This window comes from Trichosurus vulpecula, chromosome 2 (genome assembly GCF_011100635.1).
Source record: "Trichosurus vulpecula isolate mTriVul1 chromosome 2, mTriVul1.pri, whole genome shotgun sequence".
NCBI lineage: Eukaryota > Metazoa > Chordata > Mammalia > Diprotodontia > Phalangeridae > Trichosurus > Trichosurus vulpecula.
In genome coordinates this window covers 32,553,152-32,580,719 of record NC_050574.1, presented here as the reverse complement: position 1 = coordinate 32,580,719, position 27,568 = coordinate 32,553,152, and the positions used below count along the sequence as shown (strand labels likewise).

General features: G+C 47.4%; 2 protein-coding genes across 2 annotated transcripts in view; both read right to left on the bottom strand.

Annotated features, from left to right (window-relative positions):
* Positions 1–16,428: 16,428 nt before the first annotated feature.
* FNDC10 (fibronectin type III domain containing 10) lies at positions 16,429–21,503 on the bottom strand. Its single transcript, XM_036742881.1, has one exon. The coding sequence runs from the start codon at positions 21,159–21,161 to the stop codon at positions 20,382–20,384; it is 780 nt and encodes a 259-aa protein (XP_036598776.1). The 5' UTR covers positions 21,162–21,503; the 3' UTR covers positions 16,429–20,381.
* Positions 21,504–25,755: 4,252 nt separating this feature from the next.
* The window catches only part of LOC118836312 (Golgi integral membrane protein 4-like), a 47,918-nt gene continuing 46,105 nt past the window's right edge, over positions 25,756–27,568 (bottom strand). Inside the window, exon 16 of the mRNA XM_036743642.1 lies at positions 25,756–27,270. Within this exon, the coding sequence (XP_036599537.1) occupies positions 27,190–27,270 (81 nt within the window). The 3' untranslated portion in view covers positions 25,756–27,189. The remainder of the gene's footprint in view (positions 27,271–27,568) is intronic.

Below are 27,568 nucleotides of genomic sequence, written 5' to 3'. Positions count from 1 at the left end.
AACAGACTGCAAGACATTACAAACAAGGACTCACCATGAAGGGAAAGGAGGGTAAGGATATCATCAAAGAAATGTGCCAGTAAAAAGGATAGGCTGCTCACATAGCTGAGAGTGGGAGATAATTGATACTCCCTTTCATTTGACAGATGGGGAAACTGAAGCCCTCAGAGGAAAAGGGACATCTCCATGGTCCAAGGATTATAGACAAAACTGGAAGGGATCTCAGAGGCCATATCGCCCAGCCCCTTCATTTGACAGAAGAGGAAACTGAGACTCAGAGGGGGGAAGTAATATGCCCAAGGCCACACAGGTAAATAAATGGTCACTCCAGGATTCAGACTCACATCCTCTGACTCCGAATCCTGCCCTCTTTCCACTGCACTACGTTGTACCTGAAGGATTATTTTCTCATCATGAATGACAAAGTTGAACGGAAGGAAAGGACTCCTTTGGTGTGACCTGCCCCCGTTGCTGTTGCTTGCTCTGAGGTGGCTGCTCCTCTAGTACTAAGATTGCTTGTTCCCACTCTGTTCGCTCAGTACACATTATCACCTTTCTGGACCCTAGACTTTTATTCTTACAGCTCAAGATTACATTCACACTTCTTTGTAAGCAGCCTCGTCATACATCATGCTGCTGACTCATATTTCATTTGAGGTCGAGAGAACCTTCAAGTCTTTTCCATCTAAACTCTAGTCTGGTCAGTTCTTCCCCATCTGGGAGTTGAGTAAACTATTTTTTGTACCCAAACAGAGACTTTATATTTATTCCAAGGGAGTTTTATCCCCTTTAATTTCTACATCTCATTTCAACTTTTTGAAGACTTTTCACATATTAATTCTGCCATACAATGGTGTATGCAGTGGTAGTTGTCCAAGAAGCCCCTGAGATTCCCTCAACATGTTCAAAGCCTGTTTTTCTATCCCTCTGTGTTCAAGTCAATTTTCCCGAGAGAGGGCCCACTGAGATCTACATTCACCACTAGAGGGCAGCAATGTCCTTCTAACCATCCAACGGGTCAGTGGCTGCTCCTGAGAATGCCAGCTGTCAACAGCTGTGCAGATTAAGCCTGATACCATTTTACAGACAGTCCTATAGAGCTGCTCTAGGGTGTGGAATAGGTCAATTCTAGAAGGCCATAGGGTTCCCTCCTTAGCATCAGTGAAGCAATGTAGTCCTGTGAATCTGGACCCAGATGACCAGGATTCAGATTCCACCTCTGACCCTTAGTACCTGTGTGACCATGACCATGATCAGACACTTACCCTCCCTGGATGTCAGTTTCCTACAGTTGGAGATCCAGGATCACATGATTTCTCCAGGGTTTGTTTGTCTTTCTCTGTCTCCTTTCTCTCTCTTCTCTCTGTCTCTCTAACACACATACACAGACACAGACACAGACACACACACACACACACACACACGAGTCAAAGGATTTTATCCCTTCTGTGTTCCCAGGGTTCCTTGACTTCAAAGACAGTCATTACAATGACAAATTCCTTGTGTCTGTAACTCCCTAAAGTCATCATTCAGGGCCTTTCCTTCCTTCCTCAGGAATATTCTCTCTACGCCATGGTCCTGTTTGCACACAGTCAGGTCAGGGGAGGATGCATGCACACAGGGCCCTGGATTCAGCAGCTCTCAATGTGGCCAGGGTTAAAGATGGGTCTTGTCATTGTCACTGAGAACATCCATGATCAGTGCCGATCTAGTCGATGCATCTGGAAGCCGTGCTGGTCCTTTCATCTTTGTTCCTAGCAGCTGGGCCAGGGGAGGGCAGGGCAGCAGACACCAGACTTTGGAGAGACACAGAACAGTTCCACTAGCACCCAAAGTACTCAGCATTTCCTGAAGGGAACTCCTGATGTTCTCTCTCCCCTTAATCTCCCCATTTCTGATGATGGTGCCACCATGCCTCCAGCCAACCCAAGCGCTCATCCTTGGAATTATCTGTTATCTTGTTTGCACTGTCTGGGCTCCTCCATTAGTCTGTGAGCTCCTTAAGGGTAAGGACTATCTTTTGTCTTTCTTTGTATGACCAATGCGGTGGGGCGGGGGGAAGTATGTGGGGGAGAGGTAGCTTTTCTGGGCCTGGGAAGAAGCCACCCTCCAGGAGGGTGTGGTCCTATCACCCCTGAGCTGGAGGGAGAGAGCACATTTCAGAAAGAATACTGGGCGAACCAATGTCACCTGGGCAAGTAAAAATTACCTAGTATTTACTTTGTGTGTATTTTTTATTTGTTTATATGTGTGCATGTACTTTAATTCGGGGAGAAGGCAAGCTTCTGGAGGGCAGGGATATTTTGTTCTTTATACTGGCAGCAACTAGCACAGGGCCAAGCAAATGCAAAGTTCCTTATTGGGTCTCTTGGCCTCAGTTTCTCTAGTTGCAAAGTGGGGAGGTTGGTTGAAATTCAGTTGTTCATTTTCATGTAGTTCATACAACATTCCCCCCAAAAGAAGGTTGGGACCATTTTGGCTTTGGCTTTTGCATCTCCAGGTCTAGCACAATGCCTAGTGTATTTTTTTAAAGTCTTAACCTATAATTCCATTGGTATAGGGACTTCCCAAGAGAGGTGCATCCCGCCTGTATATATCTCAGGCTCAACATGTCCAAAACAGAACTTTCCCCACCCCAGTCTTTCCCTTATCACTCCTCCCTAATTCTGATGAGAGCATCCCCATCCAGAGGTATACTGGCAAATATTTAACAACCACCTTGGCAGGGGTGGGGATGCAGAAGTAAGTGTATGCAGTATTGCCTTTTAAGTTTAACAAGCATTACCAGCACTTTCTCCATCACCTTCTTAAGTCTAGACAATCAACACTACAATCAGTCAAGTCCTGATCTGTATTATGTCCAGATTTCTAAATGTCAGTGCTTAAACTAAAAATTTAGCAATCAGCTCTCATAAGCTGGTAAGAGCTGCCTCCAGTATATCCGTCTAGTAACCCAGGTTACCAGCCTTAGAGTCATAATCTGCTCTTTCTTGTCTCTCAGCTCTCACATTCAACCAGGCAGGATTGTAACAGCTTCCCAGTTAATTGATTTCCTTGTTTCTACTCTCTCCCCTCTCCAGCCCAGTCCTCCACACAACCGTAATATATGTGTGTGCACACGAGTACATATATGCACGTGCGTATGTATATGTATGTATATTTATTCCAAAAACAGAGATCTGACCACACCATGCCCTCACTCAAACATCTCAATGGCTCCCTCTTCTTGCCTCTAGGATAAAATGTCAAGTCCCCAGCTTGGTGTTTTAAGGCCTATTCAGTATGGCTACTCTGTAATTTTATTGTTTAAGACAATTGCTTGTAGCACAAAAAGAGGCTTGTCCACAGTCACACAGGGGACCTGGAATCAAGAAGACTGAGTTCAAATCCTACCTCAGATGCTTACTAGCTGTGTATCCCTGGGCAAGTCACTTAACCTTTACCAACCTCAGGTTCCTCATGTGTGAAGTGGGGATAATAATAGCACCTGCCTCCTAGGATTGTTGTGAGGATAAAATGAGATAAGATTTCTAAAGTCCTTTGCAAATTTTAAAGTATTATGTAAATGCTAGAAAAAAATATCATGGCTGGGATTTGAAATGTGAAAATCTTTCTACTAGAGGCAGTGTGGGATAGGGGATACTGAGTCAGCCTTGAAGCCCAGAAGACCAAGGTTCAAGTTTTCCTTCTAATATAGACTGTGTGACTGAGCAAGTCTGGGAACTGCCCAGTGCCGTGGGAAACTTTCTAAGCCTGAAAGTTACAGAGAAGAGGCTGATCGCTTTGCATCTTCATGGAGGAGTTCCCTAGACCAATGAAAGCACGCTCTCTCCCCTTCTCCTTCTACTCTAATTGGCCGAGTTAAATAGTTAATCACTATTAACTGGTTCAGTTAGTTAGGGTGTTGTACTTGCCATCAGAGAGCTTTCAGTCTAATGGGGGAGCGGGGCGGGGGAGGGATTCGGGAAGGGAGCAGACAGTGGCATTATACAAATAGCTAGAAGACAAGGTTCTTCAACATAGGAGGAGGGACCCAAAAGATGGTCTCCAAGGGCTTTGGCAGCTTTAATGCTTCCCTGGCAGGGCTTGTTTGAGGTCTAGATCCTGACATTCAGAAGGAGACTGAAGACATTACGGTCCATTCTTCTTCTCTGTCATGACAAGGGCTCTCTGCCAGTGGCTCTTCTCCTCCCCCGCTAGGACAGTTAAGGACAAAGGGAGCCAGTCATCTCTGGCACTGATACAGCACTGGCAGGAGCCTCATGAAAATGAGAAAGGTGAAAGCTGCTGCAGTGGACCTGGGGCTGGACAGCTCCAAGCAAGCCAGATGCTCAGTGAGGGGATGAAGGCTTTATGAATGAATGGGGCTCAATGAGAGGATGGGGACTCACTGATGTAAGTGGGCAGTCTGTGGCGAGGAGTTCTGCAAGGGGCACGGAGGCTCAGGGAATGGGATAGTATGCTGATTGAAGAGGTCAGGAGGGGAGAACCAAGAGGAAATGGGGGTTCAGTGAGGGAAATGGGACTTCAGAGAGGGCAAGAGCAGTTCAAAGAGGGAGAAGTGAGGTTCAGGGAGTGGGATAAAGGTTCAGTAAAGGAGACAGTGTGCTGAGCAAGTGAGGAATGAGGGTTTGATGAGTGGGACAGGATGTTCACTGAAGGGGATAGGGGCTTAGTGAGGGGGATAGGCGTTCAATGAGGGTTCAGAGAGGAGGATGGAGTTTCAATGAATAAGACAGTATTCTGAGTAACGTAGGGATGAAGGCTCAATGGACAGGATGGCATGCTGAGATGGGGAGAGAGAGAAAGACTCAATGAATGGGAGAGGGCATTTAATGAGAGGGATGAGGGTCCAGTGACTGGGACATGATGCTGAGTGGAGAATGAGTGCTAAATGCAATTCAGTATAGGGTGGTCAGGGAAGGAGCTGGGAGTGCAAGGAGAGAATGAGTGAAGAGGGCTTTTACGGTGAGGAAACAAGAGGAGGAAGCTCACAGATAGCCATGGGAGCTACTTTATAAAGACAGTCACCAGGGTTGTTCTGGTATTCCTTTCAGAGGGAGACAACCTCTTGACAGCTAATGCTAAACTTCTGCTGAGCATGAATAGTTTTGGAGGAGCCCTGTCATGGTGGGGTATAGCCAACTCCATCACCTTTACTCTAGGACCATCTTTAACTCCCTACATCTGCATGGGACATTGTGAGGGCTGGGGGAAACAGTTCCTCAAGTTCCAGAGAGGGAGGCCAGGGCCAGGGCCTCATATACTGGCTGCTTCTGAAGGACTTTTGACCAGCTTGGGAGAGGCAGTCTGGTATGGAGGCATATGGAATAGCTTGATAGAGTGTAAAGGGCCCTCAATTTGAAAGTAGAAGAGAGCTTGTCTTGAATCTTGCCATGAATCTTGTGTGACCCTGGGCAAGTCACTTGTTTTTTCTCTGTCTCAATTTCTTCAACTCTAAAATAAGGCTAAGACCTGTAGCACTTCCCTCATAAGGTTATTGGGATCAAAGGAGATAATACATGTAAATATCATGTAAATTGTAAAATTTAAGGCACTAAGTGTCAGTTACTGTATGAGGCAGAGTTATGTAGTGCAGTGGTTCCCATTGGGTTCACCATGATGGTCCACACTAGAAATTCTTTAAGGTGGCCTTAAGCAGCAAATGATTGCCCAATTAAGTTACAAATATATTTTTCCTCTGTAAGAACAAGCATATGCATGTTTCAAGCACTATAGGTTTTCTTTTGCAGAGATTATGTACGTAATGATTTTGGTGTTCTTGTAGAGATTACATCAAACTCTGACCACTTTTTTGTCTTTTTTAAAATTTAATCTTTTTAGTTTTCAGCATTGATTTCCACAAGATTTTGAATTACAAATTTTCTCCCCATTTCTACCCTCTCCCCACTCCAAGATGGCATATATTCTGATTACCCCATTCCCCAGTCAGCCCTCCCTTCTCTGACCACTTTTAACTAAGTGAAACATGTCCTTGCAGTTTCTCAACCTGTCATCAAATTGTTTCCAAATCTCCACAAGGGATCAACATTCGAGCACAAACTGATTCCCACCAGATGGTTAGATTCGTGCACGTACCCTAATTTATATTCTGTACCCTGCACCAGAGTAGCTCCCTCATTCCTTTTTGTTTCCCTGTGATCATACTTCATCAGCTACGTAACCATTTGGTCAACGTGTTATGGACATTTGTATGTCCATAACATTTTGTATGTCAGGCAGTGTGAAAACTATGGCTGCCAGCTATGTACATTACAAGCCATCTTGAAACCATCATGGACCATTGCACACATTTTGCTGAAACAACCTTTGATGTTACCCCTTATTGTAGTATTGATGCTGTTTTCCTATTTAAACCTATGCTCTGCTTATGTTGTCACTCTTCTATCTGGTGAATTTTTCAAATGAAATAGTTGGCAACCCTGTTAATCATTCAGCAGAGTTTTTGTGCAAATGTAGCTGGTGTCCCGATGGTAGAAGAGAAAAAAGTCACTTGTGAAGAGACTCTTTCCTTACAGAGGTTAGTTCATATATAAACATTGTTTTAAGATGAAGCAATCTATGAAGTCGAACTTCAGGTTCATTTATAATTTAATAAGGTGCTTATCAGTCAGTAGAAAAGTAAATATTTTATGTTGTAAAGAGCTATTCATTTTCATCGATTAGTTAGGGAGCTAAAATTTTTGTAAAAAATTAATTTCCATCTCTCATCATGAGAGCTTGTAAAAGTCTCCTACCATTTCCTACAGCATAGTCACAGAAAGAAGCATTTTCACTTTATTCTTCTGTTAATTCAAAATACAGAAATAAGCTCAAAGCAGAACTAGATTTAAAATCTGTGTTTGCCTGGTGCTGAGCCAAATATCGCAAAACTTTGTTCAAATAAAAAAGTCCAACATGGAAATCTAGTTTATATGTGATTATTATATTATGTTGAGCATCTTCCAAGTTGTAACTCACTTCATTAAAAATGTCACACCTATTCAACAAAAATTTTAAAATAAGGAAATTTAATATGAAGTCTTACAGATATTAGCGAGCATACGAAGTCTTGCTGGATTACTTTTAGTCCTTACAGAATGTTCCACATAAAATATTAATAATTATTTTATGACTAGAGTTTTGCACTTTCATATTTAGAATTTTCATAATTAGAGGTAGAATAAAATTTTATACTTTGTAATTATAATTATATAATGTTCATTTTCATTTGGAGCTTTTGTAGGCAAAAAAGTTACGAAGTTACGGAAAACACCTAATGAATAAATCTAAAAAAAAAAAACACTATGGATAGTATACTGAATTACCCTGAAAGTTCACAACACATTTTTTGTTGGAAGAGACTTGCAGAACAAGAAACATCGGGAACCACTGATATAGGGGAAAGAACCATGAGTTTTGGAGTGCGAGGGCCCAGGTTCGAACCTTACCTCTGATTCCTCCCACCTGGGTGTCATTAGGCAATTCACTGCAACTCCCTGGATCTCAGTTTCCTCATCTACAAAATGAAGGAATTGGTCTAGATGGTCTATAAATGACCATCAGATGGTCTCTTTTTAGCTCTAAATTGTTGATGATTACAGGGACATTGAGAACTGATGCTGCCTGGTCCTTCCTTTCGGAGGTCCAAGAACCCCCTCCCACCTTAACCTCTATCCAGGAACCTGCCTCCCCTTTCTCTCCCCACTTCCTCTCTCTCTCCTCTCTCTGTTTTCTCTGTCTCTCTCTTTCTCTGTCTCTGTCTCTCTCTCACTCTCTCTCTCTCCTCTTAGAGGACACAAGTAGGACGTAAGTATTAGAACATTTCAATTGTAAGACAGCTTACTAGGCTCCCCATCACTGTCACAGCTCAGAGTTCCCAGGAGGGATTCAGGACACAAATGCCCCAAGGAGAGCCACCTTTGTGCCACATTTTACTGGTAGAGTAGATGACCAAAGCCAAAACTTCAAAACTTCATGCACACCACAAGAGCTGTAATAGGACTGTATAGTGGGTAAATAAACTAAACAGATTTGCCATATTCAGGGGCTTACCTCATATCCTTTGCTGTTAAGGGGCTTATAATAACTTTCTTTAATTCAATTTGGCCAATGGCTAACACCAACTAGGCATTCCTGGGCTATCTGATTGCCTGTCCAGGCTCCATCACTAGGAGTTATCAGATTAGCCTTGTACATGTATGGGAATTTCACAAACATGGCACTGGACTATATCAACAGAAGAGCATTTGAGAGGACCAATCAGAGCCTCTAGGAAGACCACAGGAGTCTATGACTCCTGACTCCAGGCCCAGCACTCTATCCACTGAGCCACTTAGCTGCCTCCTATATAAATCTTGGCTGTTATTATTTATACAAAGTATCCCAAAAGTCTTTTTAAAAATTAATTTATTTGTTTTAGTTTTCAACATTCACTTTTATAAGATTTTGAATTCCAAATTCTTTTTTCTCTCCCTCCTTCCCCTCCTTCCTCCCCAAGATGGCAAGCAATCTGATACAGGTTATACATGTACAATCATATTAAACATTTTTCCACATTAGTCATGTTGTGAAAGAAGAATCAGAACAAAAGTGAAAAGCCATGAGAAAGAAGAGAGAGAGAGAGAGAGAGAGAGAGAGAGAGAGAGAGAGAGAGAAAGAAAGAAAGAAATAGTCTGCTCTGATCTGCATTCAGACTCCATAGTTCTTTCTCTGGATGTGGATTGCATTTTCCATCTTGAGTCTTTTGGAATTGTCTTGAATCATTGTATTGCCAAGAAAAGCTAAGTCTATTATAGTTAATCATTGCACAATGTTACTGTTACTGTACACAATGTTCTCCTGGTTCTGCTCACTTCACTCAACATCAGTTCATGCTAGTCTTTCCAGGTTTTTCTGAAATCCACCTGCTTATCATTTCTCATAGCACATTAATATTCATTACATTCACCTACCACAATTTGTTCAGCCATTCCCCAATTGATGGGCATCTCCTCAATTTCCAATTCTTTGCCACCACAAAAAGAGCTACTATAAATACTTTTTGTACATGTGGGTCCTTTTCCCTTTTTTATGATCTCCTTGGGATACAGACCTAGAAGTGGTATTGGTCCCAAAAGCTTTACTAGCTTAAATAGCATTATTTTTTTCTTTAGTATTTTATTTTTCTCCAAGTACATGTAAAAAACAATTTTCAACATTTGTTTTTAAAACTGAGTTCCAAATTCTCTCTCACTTCCCCCCTTATTGGGAAGACAAGCAATTTCATATGTGTCATACATGTGTAGTCGTGCAAAACATATTAAATAGCATTAAGTTAATAAACTTCAGTGGCTTAAAATTGCACTGGAGTCAGCCATAATGGCCCAGAAAACCAGATACTACAGGTTTCCTCACAAGTAGATTAAGAGAGATCAGGCAGCTTGTGCAGGGACATGTGGTTAAGTAAGTGTCTGAGGTAGGATTTGAACTTGGGCCTCCCTGCCTCCAACTCCACCTCTCCCATCCATTGCACCAGCTAGCAGCCTCATAACTAAGCTTTGTTACAAGGCTAAGCTTATGTGTGTGCATAAGAATCACCCCGTCAGCCAACAAGCACCTACTATGTGCCAGGCATTGTGCTAGGCACTAGGGATACAAAGAAAGGCAAAAACATGGTCTCTCCCCACAAGGAGTTCAAATTCTAACAAGAAAGACAACATGAAAATAACTATGCGCACAAAATGTATAGTGTGTAAATGGAAAGTAATCTCAAGGGGGTTGATTGGCACTGCTGCTCATTTCATAACAGAATGTCCTTATAAGATTCTCTCGGTACTGTATAATTCTTGAGCTAGATGGACTGCATTGGGTAGACTAAATGAGTTTGTGGTATGTTCTCTCAGCCTCAGTTTCCTCATCTGTAAAATGGTGATGATAACAATAGCACCTTCCTGGCAGGGTTGTTGTGAAGATCAAATTAGATCATGTACGTAAAGTACTTTGCACACTATAAAGTACTATGGAAGGTGTCCCCAAAGTCCTAGTGCGATTTGAAGCCATTAAAGCTTATTAACCTAAATAATGATACTTAAGCTATTAAACCTTAAAGTTGCACCAAGGCTTTTCGGAAAATTTGTATAAATAATAATATTAGCCAATATAGGAGACAGCGAGGCTCAGTGAATAGAACAGTGGGCCTGGAGTCAGGAAGACCTGAGTTCAAATCTGGCTTCAGATACTTACTAGTTATGTGACCCTGGGCAAGTCACTTAACCCTGTTTGCTTTAATCCACTGGAGAAGTAAATGGCAAACCATACCAGGATCTTTGCCAAGAAACCCCTTAGTGTGCTATGGTCCACAGGGTCATGACCAGTTGGACACAACTCAGCAACACAACATTTATATAGTAATTACTATATGCCAGCCACTGTGCTAATTGCTTTAAAATGATTATCTCATTTGAACCTCACAACAATAAATGCTGACACATATATGTGCGTACACACGTTATATGTACACATAAATTTGTTTAAATATGAATCTCTTTAAATCCCTAAAAAAACTGGGGATTCAAAGGCAAATCTGCTCACTACTTTCAACCAGAAACCTAAGTAATAGTAATGATCTGAGGCAGAGTAAAAAGCACTTTACCTTCTGCGTTAAATATTCACTAGTTAGCAGTCTGGAAGGAACTCTCTCTCCCCCCCCCCTTCCCCCTCTCTCCCCCTCCATCTCCATCTCTCTCTGCCTCTGTCTCTCCTTTCTCTGTCTCTCCCTCTCCACCCCCTCCATCTCCATGTCTCTCTTTGTCTCTGTCTTTCTCTCTCTCTCTCTCTGTCTCTCTCTCTGTCTGTCTCTGTCTCTGTCTCTCTCTCTCTGTCTCTCCCTCTCCCCCACACACATACATATCCGATCTCTCATACATACACGCTGCTTAGGAGTAGGACACAAATCTGAAAAAAGAAATAGGGAGTCTCTGTCTCTGTCTCTCCTCCACTCCCCTCCATATCCATCTTTTGGAATTGCCAGCTCCTGTCGAGGATCTGCTCAAGTGCCCCCTCCCCAAAAGCCCTCTCTTAATTCCTCAGTCTCTTATGAGTTCTACGTCACTGCAAGTCCCACGAATGTCTCAAACTCAACATGTTTAAAACAAAACTCATTGCCTTTTTTCCCTAAAATTTTCCCCTCTTTTGCATTTCCCTATTCTGGTTGAAGGTACTACATTCCTTCTGGTCTCCTGGGTTTGCAACCACAGTTGCAAACTTGCCTTATCACTGTCCCTTAACCTGTATCCATTCAGCTGTCAAATCTCACCGTTTCTACCTTCACAACATTTCTTACATCCGATTACTTCTCACCATTCCCATAAGCACCAGCTAGTTTGGGCCTTCATTACCGATGGCTTTTTTAAAAAAAATTGATATTTTTTTAAAAATAAATTTTATTGATATCTTTTGTTTTTACATCACCTAAATTACATCCTTCTTCTCCCCCTTCCAGAGGCACCTGTTATAACAAAGCATTTTTAGGACAAAGAGGAAGAAGAAGAGAAAACAAATTAGCAAAACTAATCAATATATTGAAAAACCTGATGATCTGTTGCAATTGTCTTCTAATCAATCTCCCTGCTTTGTCTCTTCCCCGCTCTAATCTCTTATCCACATAGCTGCCAAAGTGATTTTCTCCAAGGTCTTATCTCATTTTCCTATTCAGTACAATCCAGTGGCCCCCTATTGCCCCCAGTAGAAAACATAAAATGACTTTGACTTTTCAAATCCTTCCCAACCTGGCCCAGCCTATCTTTCCAGCCTCATCAGAAATGTATAGCCCTTTTCCTATATGCTATGGTCCAACCAAACAGAGCTTCTTGATGTTCCTCTAACATGACTTTCCATCAATGTCTGTGCCTTTACATTAGCTGTTCTGCCTGGAAGGCGCCCCCTCCTCGTCTCCTCCTTTACTTCCTTCAGTGCTTGGCTCAAGTGCCAACTTCAACACGAAGCCTCTCCTGATCTCATCTACTAGTACCCTCCTTCAAAACTATCTTATATTTATTCTGTGTATCTTAACAACAGATTATATTTACTCAATAAATCCCTTGAAAGGAGGCAATGTATGCTTTTTGTCTTTTCTTTCCCCTAACACTTGGTACAGTGTTAGGACCTAAATAAATGCTTCTCGACTGGTGTACTGATTTCCCCAGGTGGTAGTGTTCATCTTGTCCTGATCCTGAAAATACTTCATATGTACTTATCTCTGTGCTCCTCTCCCCAATGAAATGTTAGTTTCTCGGAGGCAGGAAGCGTTTCAACTTTATCTTTGTCTCCAAAGTTCTGGGCAAGGAGTAGATACTCAAGAAATCCTTTTGAATTGAAATGAACCTTCTTAATGGGGTGCAGTAAAAACAACATCTTCCATTTTGCTTGTGGACCTACTGGACAAACTGAGGTCAAAAGAGGAGCGGTACTTTTTGTGGTGGCTAAGAATCGTAAGTCAAGGGGGTGCCCATCAACTGGGGAATGGCTAAACAAGCTGTAGTATATGATTGTGATGGAATATTATTGTGCTGTAAGAAATGACAAGCAGGATGATTTCAGAAAAACCTGGAAAGACTTACATGAACTGATGCAAAGTGAATTGAGCAGAACCAGGAGACATTGTACGCAGTAACAGCAATATTGTTCAATGAAAAACTGTGAATGACTTAGCTCTTCTCAGCAATACAATGATCCCAGACAACACCAAAGGACTAATGATGAAGCATACTATCCCCCTCCAGAGAAAGAACTGATATTGTTTGAATACAGCCATGCTATTTTCCCTTTCTTTTTCTTTTATTCTAGTCTTCTTCTACAATATGACTAATATGGAGATGTTTTACATGATTTTGCATGTATAACCTATGTCTGATTGCTTGCTACCTTCAGGAAGGGGGAGGAGATAGAATTTGGAACTCAAAACTTAAAAAACAAATGTTAATTGTTTTAACATGTAATTAGGGGAAAATAAAATATTGTATGTCAAGAAAAAAAGGAGCAGTAGCCAATTTCATAATAATAGATAGCATTTTATAAGACTTTCAGTGTTAAAAAGGGATATCTATATATGTATAGTATATGTATATGTGTATATATGTATATCTCTACATATGTATATATGCATCTGTGTGTGTGTGTGTGTGTGTGTGTGTGATTTGACTTGTAAGTCAGGTGGGGAAGTGGGAGGAGAACCTAGGTGTCGTCCCCTCTACCACTTGCTTCAGATTCAGTCCAGGGTAAATATGCTGAAGGGAAATGGAGTTTAAGGAGGAATGGTTGGAAAATCCCTAGGTGTCTTCGAAGTGCCACTTCCTGGATGTAGTCTTTCCTGCCATATATCTATCCTATATCCTGGGCTATGCTAAAGCTTGCTAATATGCATCTTGGGCTGATCATTAAATTTTCAATGCCTCAGAAATCGACAAACACTACAAATCAGGGCTTGATTTATTGTTTTCTTGATTGTGTAGTCTTAAGAAAGTGATGGAAAAGATGTTTTAAAAAAAGGCAGAGTAAACTTAAAAGTGTGTCCTGCGTAGATCCTACCTACCCCCCCAACCCCAACAGTTGTTATTATCAGCACACCACTGTAATATACCTGGGGCAACTAGGTGATGCCATAGCGCATAGAGCATTGAGCCTGGACTCAGGAAGACCTTAGTTCAAACCCAACCTCAAACACTTATTAGCTGTGTGATCCTGGGCAAGTCACCTAGCCCCATCTGCCTCAGTTTCCTTGCTTATGAGCTGGAGAAGGAAATGGCAAACCACTCCAGTATCTCTGCCAAGAAAACCCCAAATGAGGTCATGAGGAGTCAGACCCAACCGAGAAACAACAACAAAAAGTAATATGCCTGTATGTAATTGAAGCAATGTGGTATCCTGGAAAGAATTCCCAGGTTTGGGGTCAGGAATATATGAATTCAAATCCTGCCCCAGACACTTTCTAGTTATCTGATCATGTCCAAGTCACAACTGCTTTCAGCCTCAATTTCATCATCTATAAAGTGGGGCCAATAATAGCACCTACCCCACAGGGCTGTTTGGAAGACAAAATGAGAATATGCCTGAAGTGTCCTGCAAACATTAAAGCACTATCCAAATATTAACTATCATTATTGTTACATATGCATCACCCTTGATAAAATATAAATTTCTTGAGGACGGAAACTGAAAATTACTTTCTTTGGTACAGAGTCTGTTTTTGCTTTTTTTTTATCCCCCGTGCTTAGCACATAGTAGGTGCTTTATAAATGCTTCTTGACTTGCCTGGCTCATTTTGGTACCTAGCACCATTCTTGGTATGTAGCAGGTACTTAATGAATATTTGTGGATTGGTTGGTTGGTATAGCACAGACCGGCCTGGTGCTCGATTCATTTAAACATTTATTAAGTGCTTACTGGCTACAGGGCCCTGTGCTTCTCTAGTCTCTCTCCCTTGTTTCTTCACCCTAGGACTAGGTGATATTGAAGTCAAGCCAGGCCCACCTCAGCCCATCCCCCACCTCTATCTCCTGCCACATCTGCTGATTTTGGACCATTCCCTAATCATCTGGGCAGAAAGCCAGACTGCCCTGAAAATGTCAGTCTCTCTTCTGCTCCCCTCCCTCCAACCCTTGTAATTTATCTGCCACTTGCCAGAGATGAGTAATTCCCCTGCCTGGCTGGGCCCTTTAGCTGGAGGATAGAGAGGAAAAGGAGGAGAAAGACCCAGAGGGTAGCTGGGGGTAGATACCAGCTTCACCTCCATATGCCACCTGTGTTTGTGTGCTGGGATGGACTTCCCCTCTACCACATCTTGGCAGCTGCCACTGATTCTCTCAAATGTGGAGTTGGATTCAAGGACCTCTCAGATCCCTGCTAGCTCTAAAGCTGTGATCCTATGAGCCTTTTGAACAAAGAAGCTGTTTGTTTCTCTGTCTTGATGCAACTTGTCCATCCCTTTCTTATTCCTGAATTCTGGCTTATTAAAACTGTGTCCCGCTTATTCATATTTACAGCTTGCTTACACCTCTGCTCTCCTATCATAGGACTGTAGAAAAAATGACATTTGGGACTGGAATGGACCTTTATAGTTCATTTAGCCCAACCTACACTTAGCCTAGTTAAGTGTTTATCCATGGTCACACAGCTAGTAAATCTGGGAGCCCAGACCACAGGTAATTAAAATTCTTGCTTTCTCCTGTCTGCACCATGCTTTTTTTTTCTTCTGCAGGGCTGTCCTAATTAAAGGTGAGAGGCAGTCTGCCAGAGCAGGACAAGACCTTAAAGAAATAAACATTTTAGAGACAGAAAGGGCGATGGAGATCACCCTCATTTTATGAGAGGAGAAACTGAGATTCCCCATCCCTGTACCTAAGTCATACCACCAATGAATAGTAGATGGTAGCACTGGGATTTGAATCCCAGGTCCTCATGCCCAATGGCATATTCATTAGTCGAGGAATTCATATGGTTAATTCTAATCAGCATCGATCATACCCCCTTCCCAATTTCTCTGTTCTGCTGGTGGCATCTTCCAGCTCCTGAAGCCAACCCATGTTCTCTAGGGGCTTGGACTATTGACAAAAGAAAGGTAGAATAATTGGTGCTTGGACCCAGGCACCAACAGCACCTATGTATTCTTTCTATAGTATTTTAGCACATTAAAAATAAAGTGATTTAAAAAATGAAGCTACCAGATGTTGGACTCCTTCCTCACTACAGTAGCGCCCCACCCTGGGTGAGTGCCACATCCAATCCAGCCCTGATACTCATTCCTCCATGGGACAGTGTCCCAGGGTCTCCTCTGGCCCCTTCAACTGAATTAAAATTAAAAGTTAATTTGATGCTGTTGGCCCTAAATGCCAAAACTGCTATTATGGTTCTGGCCTGGACTCCACCTGTTCCCATTTGCTACAATGAGAAGAAAAGGGACTGAGCCGGTCTACTCAAGAGCTGTGGTTGGCAAGGACAGACAGAGCACGGCTGAAGGCCGTATAGCACTCTGAGCATTTTCCAACCCATCAGTACCAAGGACAGGGCTCGAGCCTGCTCGACACATTTCTGGTCTGTCTCTGACCTGCCCTAGGCTTCAGTCTGCAGCTTGTGGGAAGGCCGTGTCGGGGGGGCTGGGGACCCACCTCCCCTTTCCATTCTGGGAGCCCTTAATTGCTACCTTTCCTTCTCCAGCATGCTCATATGGGTCATTAGAGAGACGTTTGGTTTATTTCTAGCTGCAGCAGGCGCTGAGCTGTCTGTCCTCCCCCAGCCCCCCTCAATGCCACCAAGCAGAACTGCCTAGCCCTGCACCCAACCCAGCTTTCAGCTTGAATCCCCAGAGGCCTCACTCTCCCTGAATGGGTCTATTGGGTTGGCAGGTGGGGTGGGGGGCATGGGGAAGAGCATATATGCACCTGGAACCAACACTCAGAACTGAGAACACGAGTTTATTTGCAGGCTGGCTCAATGTGGACAGGAGCAGTGGACCTCTAACCTCCCCGCTCCCTCCCAGCAAAGCGGAGAGGTCCCACAGTCCACAGAGAAGGGAGACCACACCCGGGAAATCATATTTTCCTCCCTCTCCCACTCCCCTACCAGAGGGCTGCAGTTACACATGGACACTAGACAAGTTGGACACATGGACACAGTGCAAAGCAGGAAGGGGCTAAACCCCAATACCAAGGTTACTGATGGGCAGACATTGCCCTTTGGGGGAGCAAGGGTGGGGAGGAAAGGAGCTGTCCTTGTTCATACTCCCCATTAACAAGAACCCTGGAGGGCAGGCAGTCCCATTTCACAGTTGGGGAAGCTGAGGCACAGAACATCTAAGAAAGAGCTAGGGAGAAAGGGGAATCCTCTTGGGCTGAATTGTCCTCCCAAACCAACCCAAATATACCATCCCTTAATAAATAAGTATCCCACCCCCAATATTTACACAGCAATATTTCCTTCAATCTATCTAGACAGGAAAACAAAGATCATTTCCAATAACAAACATTACACAAGTAAATGATGTAGCCACTTCTGTGGGGGCAGAGCAGTTAGCAAGGAAGAGGTAGGGAGTGAGTCTCTAGGTAAGGAGGAGGCTGAAGCCTTCTCCCTTCTTCCCCTCTCCCTCAATGGAGGAAAGAGGGAATAGGGCTAGACAGGCTTATTGACAGTAACTTGTGACCTGGAGACCAATCCCTCTTGAGCCTTGATGCTTAGACCAAGCACTTGTATGGGATGCTTGGCAGCACAGGGTAGGCCAAAAGCTTCCCCTGAGAATTGGGTCCAGGAACAAGGTTTGTCTAGGATGCTGAGGGATGCCAGGGAAGAAGCCAGAATCCCCAGGGCTCCCCTGTCCACATATACTGCCTCCCCAAAGACAAGAGAATTACTTTCTCTTGGGCTCAGTCTTTCCCTTCTACTCCTCTACAACCTACAGCCTCCTAGGTCCCTCTTTGGCCTAGAAGCAACTGTTGTGTTGTGGATACCCCTAGTTAACCCATGTTCCTGGCACTTAAGGGTCCAGGTGACTTCTTGGACAATTCCCATACCCCAATGGCCCAGGCCCTACTGAATCACGGGCAGATGTTTGGGGTTTCAGTATCCAGATGTAGCCTGCTAGCTGAGCCTCAGAATGGAGCCCTTAAGTCCAGCCGGTGGCAGCACTGGCCACAGCTGTAGAGTTATTTAAAGCTACTCCTAACCAGCAGTGATGTGGGAATTGGCTCTTCCCCTGAATCCACAGACAGCTTTTCCTTCTGTCTGTTCTCTGGATCTCAAGTCACCCCTGTGCTGTCCAGCCAGGAGAGCTGTGGGCTTTCTCCCTGGCAACCAGCTCCAATCTCTAGCTGGGAAATACCAGTAACAAGATACTCACAGCAAGGGAAAAACACAAAGCTATAGAGGGTGTCGCCATCTGCCTCTCTCAACAGGCCCTCAAACCTCTGGGGGAAATTTAGCCAGAACTTTAGTCCAGAAGGTGGTCAATCATCACACTTCCTAGTGGTGGGGGAGGGGAAAAGCAGAAACAGGGATGGAAGCTAGATGACCACAGTGTAGTTAGTGTGTGTGTGGGAAAACAGGACAACAAGGGAGTGCTAATAATCCTACCAGGCAAGATCTGATTGGGGAAAAGGGAGGAGGTAAGGAGGGAGGGACATGCAACAACCAGACTGAGACACACACACCACAGAGCACAACCTGCCAGTCCCAGGAAGCCAAAGCCAGCTAGATCGTACATCTACAGACTCAGACGGAAAGGACTTTGTAGGTAAGCTACCATAATTCTCCTCAGTGTATAGACAAGGAATGGAATCCCCAACATATGAAGTAACTTGCCCAAAGTCACATGGCAAGTGGCAGCCAAGGGATTTGAACCCAGATTCTACAGCTCCAAATCTGCTGTTCTTTATACTAGTCTAGCCAAAAGCAAAGGCCATCAGGATCAACTGGCTCCTAACACAAATGAACACAGCTCCTGGATGGACACAGCTCCTAACATGGACAAATGGGCGGGTCTCCACGGGGTAAACTTTCCACCCTAAGGCACAAGATAGTAGGTATTGGAGTGATGCAGCTAAGAGCCCAAGCTCGCTACAGGCTGGATGTGGGTGAGGGAGGAAAGGGCAACAGTGGGGCTGAATAGCCTCCCAGAGTGCCCCCTGGGGCAAGGTTGTGGTTATCTAGATAAGTCTCTAGACTCATCCAAGAGGCTGCAATGGGGATTGTGGTTCAGATGAGGAACTAGAAAAAGCCTCCTCCTCCTCCCTTCCCACACTTCTTCCCCTTGGTAAGGAAGTCCTTCAGTCCACCCTCCCACTAGTCAGGACTGTTTTCCCCTCAGCAAACAAGAAGTTGGTCCACACAGGCACTTGGTGTGAGCCCCACCTTCCTGTACCATGGCTCTTGGGCTCAATCTTTTATAATGGGCACAGGCAATAACCAGTTGCGTGGGTTGTGAGGCAACTTTTTGCTCAAAACCCTTCTCCCCAAGGTCCACCAGAGGAAGCATCTACCCTTCTCACTCCTGGAACACACTCATAGACCAACCTCTCAGCTGCTCCCTATTATCCCTGGGAAGCAATTTTAGATGCAAGGAGCCAGTCCGGGTCCAAGGATGGTGAACTTTGGGGAGGGTCTCTCAACAGGTCTTCAAACCTCTAGGGAAAATTGACCCAGAAGCAGATAGCACAGAAGGCAGGAAGGGAATCCTTTCCTTAAAATGCACTCAGGGCTACCTGGCCCCACCCTCTGGGGGGTGGGTTTTTTTTTCTCTCCCCCACAGATGGCACAGCTTGGATTTTTAAAATTCAGATGAATTTGGGTTTGTGATTCTCAAACGCTCGTCAAGGGGCCTCCTGAGGTATTGCCCAGCCAGGTGTTTGGGAGTCTGTGGATTAGGTGATGCAAAGAGAGGAGAGAAGTGACCATTTGAGAAGGGAAAAGTGGGAATGGGCAGGGATTTGAAGCAGCTCAGAAGGGGTATTTCTAATGTGGTGATGAGTGGTGTGGGGAGAGGAGGAGATGGCCTCAGAGGGAATAAACACCTCTTGTCTCTAGAGCTGAATCCAAAGGGCTGTGTGCTGGTGCTGACTAGCCTAAGAGCCCAGGCCCTACTCACACTTTGGACAGTAAACTAAGTCTCCTAATTTGGCCTCTAACTTTGCAAAATACCAAGGAGGCACTGTGGGCCTTCCTCCCACTCCCTCTTCGGGGCAGGTTCCCCTCAATCCCAAATACTGCCCTGGAAGCTGCAGTCCAGGCTTGAAATGTAGTCAAAATCACTGAACACTGATAGGAAAGGAAGGGCCAGTGGGGAAAGGATTGGTGTTTTCGAAGTTCCCTGAACCTCAGCTCAGATGGCCCCCCCAGCCAGGGTCCACATGCCCAGTGTCACCTGGAGCTAGGGGGAAAGGGCCCTGTCTTGCCTCTTCAGACTTCCCATCTAACCCTCCTAGGTCCCATGGTAGTCTGCACTCCACCTTCCAGTGCAGTCCCCAGTTCTGGGGGCTGGAATGAGAGAGCTGGGTCAGAGTCCTGAAGCAGGGTAGGGTTGTGTGTGACTAGAGAGATTTGGGGGAGGGGAGAGGGGCTTGATTTGGGTTCAGACAAATGCATCCCCCCTCCCAGCAACCAGAATTGGACTTTAGGCTTTCCCTGCCCAGCTCTCTGATAATGCCTTTCCCACATCACCCAGTCCAGTCCAGTCCAGTCCCGTGGGGGGGCCCCCCTCAGGGCTAAGTCCGAGGAACAGCATAAGGGTGAGTCCCCCACTTTCCCCCCACTTCAGGAGCCAAGTACAATCACAGTCTCTGCCCACCTGCCCGGCAGGATGTTTGGGCCTGGGCTCGCTGTCCCCAGGGCAGCAGCCGCCCAACCCCGTGGCCAGGTCTTCAGGGCTGTCTCCGGCCTCTGGGGCGCCCGAAAGCAGGGTGCATGAGGTTCTCGGTGATGTAGGCCACCAGCAGGCAGATGATCACGAGCATAACGCATATGGAGCCCCCGACGGCCGTCATGGCGATGACTATGTCCCTCATGCCAGCCGGTTCGGCCGCGAACTCCACGCATTCTGCTGGCGGCGGCGGCGGCGGCGTCGGGGACGGCGGGGCGCCCGGGGGGGAGGGCTCCCGACGAGGCCGGCGCAGCAGCGGCTGCAGGCACAGGCGGTAGCGCACGCTGTCGTGCACGTCGGGGACCAGGTAGTCGCGACAAGAGGCGCCGAGCTGCACGCGGTCGCACTGGAAGCGGGTGTAGCTGCCGTCCCAGGAGCAGTTGAGCGCGAAGCCCCGCAGCTCGCGGGCAGGCGCGGCGGGCGGCGGGCGCCACTGCAGCAGGACGCTGCTGTTGCGGAGCACGTTGGCCACCAGCGTGCGCCCCGCCGAGCGGTACGCCTTGCACAGGCGCTGCTGGCAGCGGAAATCGGGCTCCGGGCTGCGGAAGCACAGGCGGCCAGTGCCGGCCTCCTGGCCTTCGCTCAGCACCTTGTAGGGACACCACGGGGGATCCGGGCCGGGCTCCGCCTCGGGCTCCGAGCTGGGCGGCGGTGGCACCGATGGCACGGGGTCGCCGCGGACACGGGGGCGCGGGGCCAGGAGCAGCAGCAGCAGCAGCAGTGGCTGCAGCCGCCGCCGTCGCAGCCAGGGCCAAGGCACCGGCTGGCGGGGCGCGCTCATCGCGGCTGGGGGCTCAGCTGGAGGCGGGGGACCCCCGAGGCGGCGGCGCCTCGCGCCCTGGGCCAAGGTCACGAGGGCGGCGGTGGCGGCAGCAGTGACAGCGACAGCCGGCGCCGGGGCAGCCGCTGCAGCGCCGGTCTCCGGGCCCGGGTCCGCGGCAGCAGCTTCCGTGCCCCCGGGGCATCTCCCAGGCGGGAGAATGGGGGGGGGGGGGGCGGCTCCGCTCAGTCAATGCCCCTGCTCCAACGGTCCTGCATCCGCAGCGGAGTGGTCCTCTTGCTCTCCCCGCGCTCCGCTCGGCTCGCTGCGGCTGCGGCGGCCAGCCGGCTCCCTCCTCCCCGCGTCTCCGCCCCCCGCCGCCGCCGCCAGAGCCAGGGAGGCAAGCGCGTTGGCGAGGCGGGAGGGCAGACCGCCGAGCCTGTCCCGCGCCCCCTCCCCTCTCTCCCCCCCCGTTCCTCTCCACTCCCTTCCCCTTCCCTCCGCTCCCCTCCCCTCCCCTCCTCTAGTCTCTTCTCCTTTCCCTTAGTCTCCCCTTTTCTTCTCTTCTCTCCCCTTGCTGGCCTTCCCCGCCCCCGCCCGCGCCCGCGCCCAGTGCGGGATTCCGAGCCGCGCCGCCGCGGTGGGGGCGGAGCCTACATTAACCCTCGCCTCGACATCGCCCTATGCCTTGAGGACAGGGACCTGGAAAGGGACACCTCCAGAGGGCGCCGCCGGTCTCCTCCCAGGCCCAGGACAGCTCCCTCTGTCTCTCTCTATCTTTCTGTCTCTGTCTCTGTCTTTCTGTCTCTGTCTCTGTCTCTCTCTCTCTCTCTCCCTCCCCCTCCCCTTTCCCTCTCTCTCTACTCCTGCCTCTCTTTCCCCCTCCCCCCTCCCCCTCCTCCCTCTCTCCCTTCCCCCCTCTCTCTCCCCCTCCCCCCCTCTCTCCCTCTCCCCCCCCTTCCCCCTCCCCATCTCTGTGTGTCCCTGGGAAAGTCTGACGATTGTAGGGAGGGTCCTGATGTTTTAAATGTGCTTTCCCCAGGTAAAATGCTGGAGAGTTAACTGACTGTCAATCCCATAAATATTTATTCTGGGCCTACTATGTGCTGAGTACTGGGGCTAGGCATAGGGACTGGACTTTGGGATTTTTTGGCATAAAGGGTGAAGAAACTCCCTCTCCCTTTCCCCATCCCCCTTAATGCTAGTGACACCCCCTGAGATTATCTCCAATTTATCCTATCTCTAGGTTGTCTGTCCACAATTATTTTCATGTCCCCCCTCCCCCTCCATTAGCCTGTTAACTCCTTGAGAGCAAGGGCCGGGTTTTGTGTTTTCATGTTTCTTTGTTGTTTTTTTTTTCCCTTCCCTTTCTTTGTATCCCCCTGTGCTTAGCACAGTGCCTGGCACAGAAGGTACTTAATGAATACTTGTTGACACAGGTCAGCAGCTTATTGAGAATTGTCTAAAGTACTGACCTGATATAGTTCGGGCCCCTTTGGAAGCTTACATCGTACTGGGAGAAATAACATGTACACACAAAAATCGATACAAAACAAAAAGGAGGGAAGGGGAGGAGGGGAAGAGGCCTTGTCAAGGACCTTGAAGGAAATTAGGCCTTCTAAGAGTTGAAGACGAGGAGGGAGTGCATCTCAGGCATGGAAGACCACCTGCATGAAGCAGATGTGGTGGATGGAAAGTGACCTGGCCACCAGTAGCTGAGCTTTGAAGGAAACTAGGCAGCTTTACACACACTTTCATCTGGGTCTCAAATCACTTCTGTGAGTTAGAGAGACAAGTTGTCTTATCTCCATTTGACAGATGAGGGAACTGAGGCACAGAGAGGTGAACTGACTTGCCCAAGGTCATGCCACTAGGAAGTAGCAGAATTTGAACCCAGGTCTTCCTGACTGCTAGTCCAGCGGCACAGATATTGCCTAATAGACACTAGCTGTGTGAGCCTGGGCATGACCCTTATCTTTCAGAACCTCACCTGTAAGATAAGGGGTTCCTGGGGGATAGATTGAGGTCCCAAGATCTCTCCCAGTTCCAACCTTTCATGACTAATACTAAAATTTTATGGCTGGATTATTATCCCCCAGAGAGGCAGGACTAGAGTAGTATGTCAAGAAAGCTGGCCTCCAGCGGTCCTCAGGCTACGGAAGACATGAGTGACACTGATCCATACTGGCTGTGTGATCCCGGGCTCATCATAGTCTTCCTGAACTACCACACTGCCTCTCATATGATTCCCCTCCAAAAATGATTTTGATCCAATTGGATAACTGAGCTTGTCCTGCCCCCTCAACCCCAGGCATTCTCACTGGCTGTTTCTAACGCCCAGCATGCATTCTCATTGCTCTGAGCCCTGGGCCAGGTGCCACTTCCTCCATGAAGGCTGTCCTTAACCCCTCAGTTTTCCTTCCCTCTTCAGATTCCTTTGCCTTTTCTTAAACATGTACATAAGACTGCACATCTCCAGAGGAATGGAAGCCCTTTGAGGGCAGGGATTGTCTTGTTATCTTTGTATTGTTAGTGCCTGGACATGTTGGTTGGGTTGAATTTCCATTACACTACATTTTCTTCATCGAGAGAAACTTCCCGAAGGTTGGAGATACAAGGTGGTAGGTATTGTGTGGGTGGGGATGGTGAGGGGACCAGTAGCTATCCCCAAGAGCAGGAGTTAAAGCATTCTGGGCTGGGAAAGAACCAGCCAGACACTTGGGGAGGGGGCAAATGGGTTCTTTCAGAACCTGCCTCCTCCGAGAAGTCTTCCTTGACTGCTCTAGCCCACTGGGATCCCCTTCCCTTGTTAACTCATAGTCATGAGATTCCAGGGTATCAGAACTAGAGACAGTGCAATTCATACAGATATGCAGAACTGAAGGTCCACTGGGAGTAACCTGTCCAAGGTCACATAGTAAGTAAGGAACAGAGCCGGATCCAGAACTCAGGCCTCTCGACTCCAAGTCTGGAGGTCTTTGCATCATTCCAAACTACCCCTTATAACTAGCTCATTCACCAAGCCCAGCTTTATGACTGGCATTTCAGGCACTTAGCTCTGGAGTGAGATCCCAGTGCCTCCCCCTCCCCCAACCCCCTACTAAACTGATTGTCCTTCAAGGATACACCACCCCCATCCCTTGAGCCTTTAAAAATGCCCCCAGTTCTTAGACCTCTTTCCCCCCTCAAATTGTCCCAGAGCATTCTGATCTATCTCTTATCTGGGTAGAAAAAAGCTCTTTGAGGGCCGGGATTGTTTTTCTTTGTATCCCTGGCCCATAGCATAGTTTCCAGCACTCAGTAGGCATCTGATGAAAGCCTACTGACTATAATTTGTCGGACTGAACCTTACCACAAGTTTTGTCCTCCATAGGACCTAGAGTAAGGTATTGGCTCTAAATTTTATACTCAGGAAACAATGAATGAATAAATGAACCAGTCGCCAGTGCTGAGAAGCATCTGAAAAGTCCTTTGAGCTCTCCAGAGAGAGCTCCACTGTTTGAATGATCTCAGTCTTGGTCCCCCTCCAAGCCCACTCCCACCATCTCTGCAGCACTGCCCCATGTGGATTCTGCAGAGCTTTGGGGTGGGGCCCTTAAAGTCCCTGGGGAGGAAGTGACCCTCTCAGTTGCCGATGCACTTCTTAGTTTCCCAAAACAGAAAGGTGTGGAGGGTGGAATGTGAGCTCCTCTTATTGGCCCCCATCCCCCCATCCCCTAGTGCCCATGGAATCTCTGGGAAGCAGGTTGGCTTGTCCAACTTGGAGAAGAGGACCTTGGTAGAAAAGTGCGGCCAAAATAGAGTTCTGGGGTTAACTGGGTCAATCCCAGGAGGCTAGATGTCTTAGTTTTAGAGCCCTATGGCTTTGTTGTCCTGTGAGGTGCCCAGAGGAGGAAATGACCTCAGTCTACCTTGGGGAATACGTAACAGGACCAAGGATTTACAGGGGACTTTCCCTATGCAAATGTCACTGTCATTATTACTGGGGGCTCATAGGGAAATGAATCCAGCTTATTCCAGAATGATCCTGGGATCAGTCACCTTCACACTCCACGGAAGCATCAGAGAAGGACTTGGGGGATGACGAGCGGACAGGAGATCTGGAGCTGAAAGGGCCCTTGGAGGTCATCCGATCCAGCCCACCCTCATGACAGGAGGAAACAGGCTCATGGCGTTTATGTTACTTGCCCAAGGTTGCACAGGTGAGCACTAGAGTTGGAATCTGAGCCTGGATCCTCTGACTCCATAGTCCCTGGACCACACTGGATCATGGGTCCCACCCCACTTTGCTGCTCTGGGCGAGCTAAGGGTAAGAAGAGCTCCAGGCAGCCTGGGGAGTGTGGCGGTGGGGCAGGGTCACTGCAACTAAGCAGGCTGGGCACACCATCTATCCAACTCAGCTGCCATATGGCTGACCTCAAACTTTTGTCCCTCTCTCTATTATATGAAAATCACACACACACACGATGGGGGACAAGGAAAATTCCCATCTTTTTCTTTTTCCCAAGAAAGCTCTGGACCTATTAGTGATGGTGGAGACTAAGCATGGTGTTTGTGCCCACATCACACTGCCTTGTCTCCTTCTCCCAGGTCAGCAACACCTAAAGACAGTGAATTTAACTCAAAATTTTATTTTCTGTGTGTACAAAATGGATATTAAGGCTTGACTATACATTATGTACAGAGAAGCTCTGGACCACCTAGCTTCAGAATGTCCTACGTCAGGGCTGAGCCTCCATCCAAGGCCTGACCCGCTACCCTACTGGACCTTGGCCACAGAGAATCTAGCTAAAAGTCTGACACCCCCACCTAGGGTCTGATTCTCTCTATCCTGCTGGGCCCCTGGAGGTGGGCAGAATGATAGTCCACCCCTTAGACTCCAATCCCCAGAATGTGACTGGAGGGGAGAGATGTCAGGGAAGGGAAATGGGGTAATATTCAGGAGCCACCTTGGTTTCCCCTTTAGCTCCTAGGACTGAACCAGGGCCTGGTTCCCAGGCTCTCACCTCCAGCACCCATTGGAGTTCTGGATTTGTCTTAGTCACAGAACTCAGACTTGGCCCTGTAGAACTCTGTCCATTCCAGCTGGGGCTTCAATGAGCTTCGTTGCCTGAGGAAAGAAGCTGCTTTCCCCATGTTTCATGTGTGTGCTCGAGGCAGTCTGTCTGTCTGTCTGTCTCTCTCTCCCGGTCTGAAGACAAGGCTGACAGGCTGGAAATTGAAATCATCACCCTCCCCTCAATGGCTCCTGGTTTTCAGCCCATCCTCCTCTCCAAAGGAGGCCAGAGTCACGGCACCACTGCCCTATTTTACTTCTAAAAGAAGCCTTTGACTTTGAGGCCGCGGGCAGCCCAAATCCCAACGTTGGGGACTTGTAGGATGTGGGTGGGGCCAGGGAAGGAGGGTGATGCCCAGGCTCACAAGGATCTCTTTCCTAGCTCAGCTGTTCTCCTTAAAGGCTGTACGGCCCACACAGCCTCAGACTGTCCTGGGAAATCAGCAAAGAATGTAGAATAATCCCCATAGTGTGTGCTGGGATAGGAAGGCTGGAAAGGGGGTACCCCAGAGTGTGTGCTGGGATAGGAGGGCTGGAAAGGGGGTACCCCGGAGTGTGTGCTGGGATAGGAGGGCTGGAAGGGGGGTACCCCGGAGTGTGTGCTGGGATAGGAGGGCTGGAAAGGGGGGTACCCCGGAGTGTGTGCTGGGATAGGAAGGCTGGAAGGGGGGTACCCCGGAGTGTGTGCTGGGATAGGAGGGCTGGAAAGGGGGTACCCCAGAGTGTGCTGGGGCAAGAGGGTGGGAAGGGGGCACCCTGGGTGTGTGCTGGGGTAAGAGGGCAGGGAAGGGGGTGCCCCAGAGTGTGTGCTGGGGCAGAAAGTGGGGTACCCTGTAGTGTGTGCTGAGGCAGGAGGGCAGAGGGAAGGTGGAATAGACTCCATTCTTCTCATGTAGAAGCCTAGGCTCTGACCCTTCTACGCTCTCTCTAATCTCCAGGGTCCCTTCAGGAGGACAGGAAGCATAGGGGTTCAAGAGAAGGGGGAGGGAAGGGTCAGTAGTAATTGTCTTTCTGGCCAGGGGTCTCTGGGTGATTCTTGGTCTCAGGTGCCAGCTCCAAGTCAGGGTTCTCATCCTAGGGGAGAGGAGGGATACACAGACATCAGACATCACTGAGGATGGTGGAAGGAGCAAAGAATTTAGTCGGAGGACCTGGGTTCAAATCCTGGCTCTGCCACTTAGAATCACAGACTTCAGGGTCTAGGGCTGGCAGGGCACTCAGAGGTCATCCGTCCAACCTCCTCATTTTACAGATGAGGCAGAGAGGCCAAGTGATTTGCCAAAGGTCACAGGAAACGTCATAGGATAAACTTGAACCCAAGGTCTCTGACTCCAAAGCCAGTGTGCTCCCTACTAGCACTGTGACCCTGGGC

Excerpts from the sequence above, each read along its gene's own strand:
- FNDC10 (XM_036742881.1), bottom strand. The coding sequence starts at position 21,161 with ATGAGCGCGCCCCGCCAGCCGGTGCCTTGGCCCTGGCTGCGACGGCGG.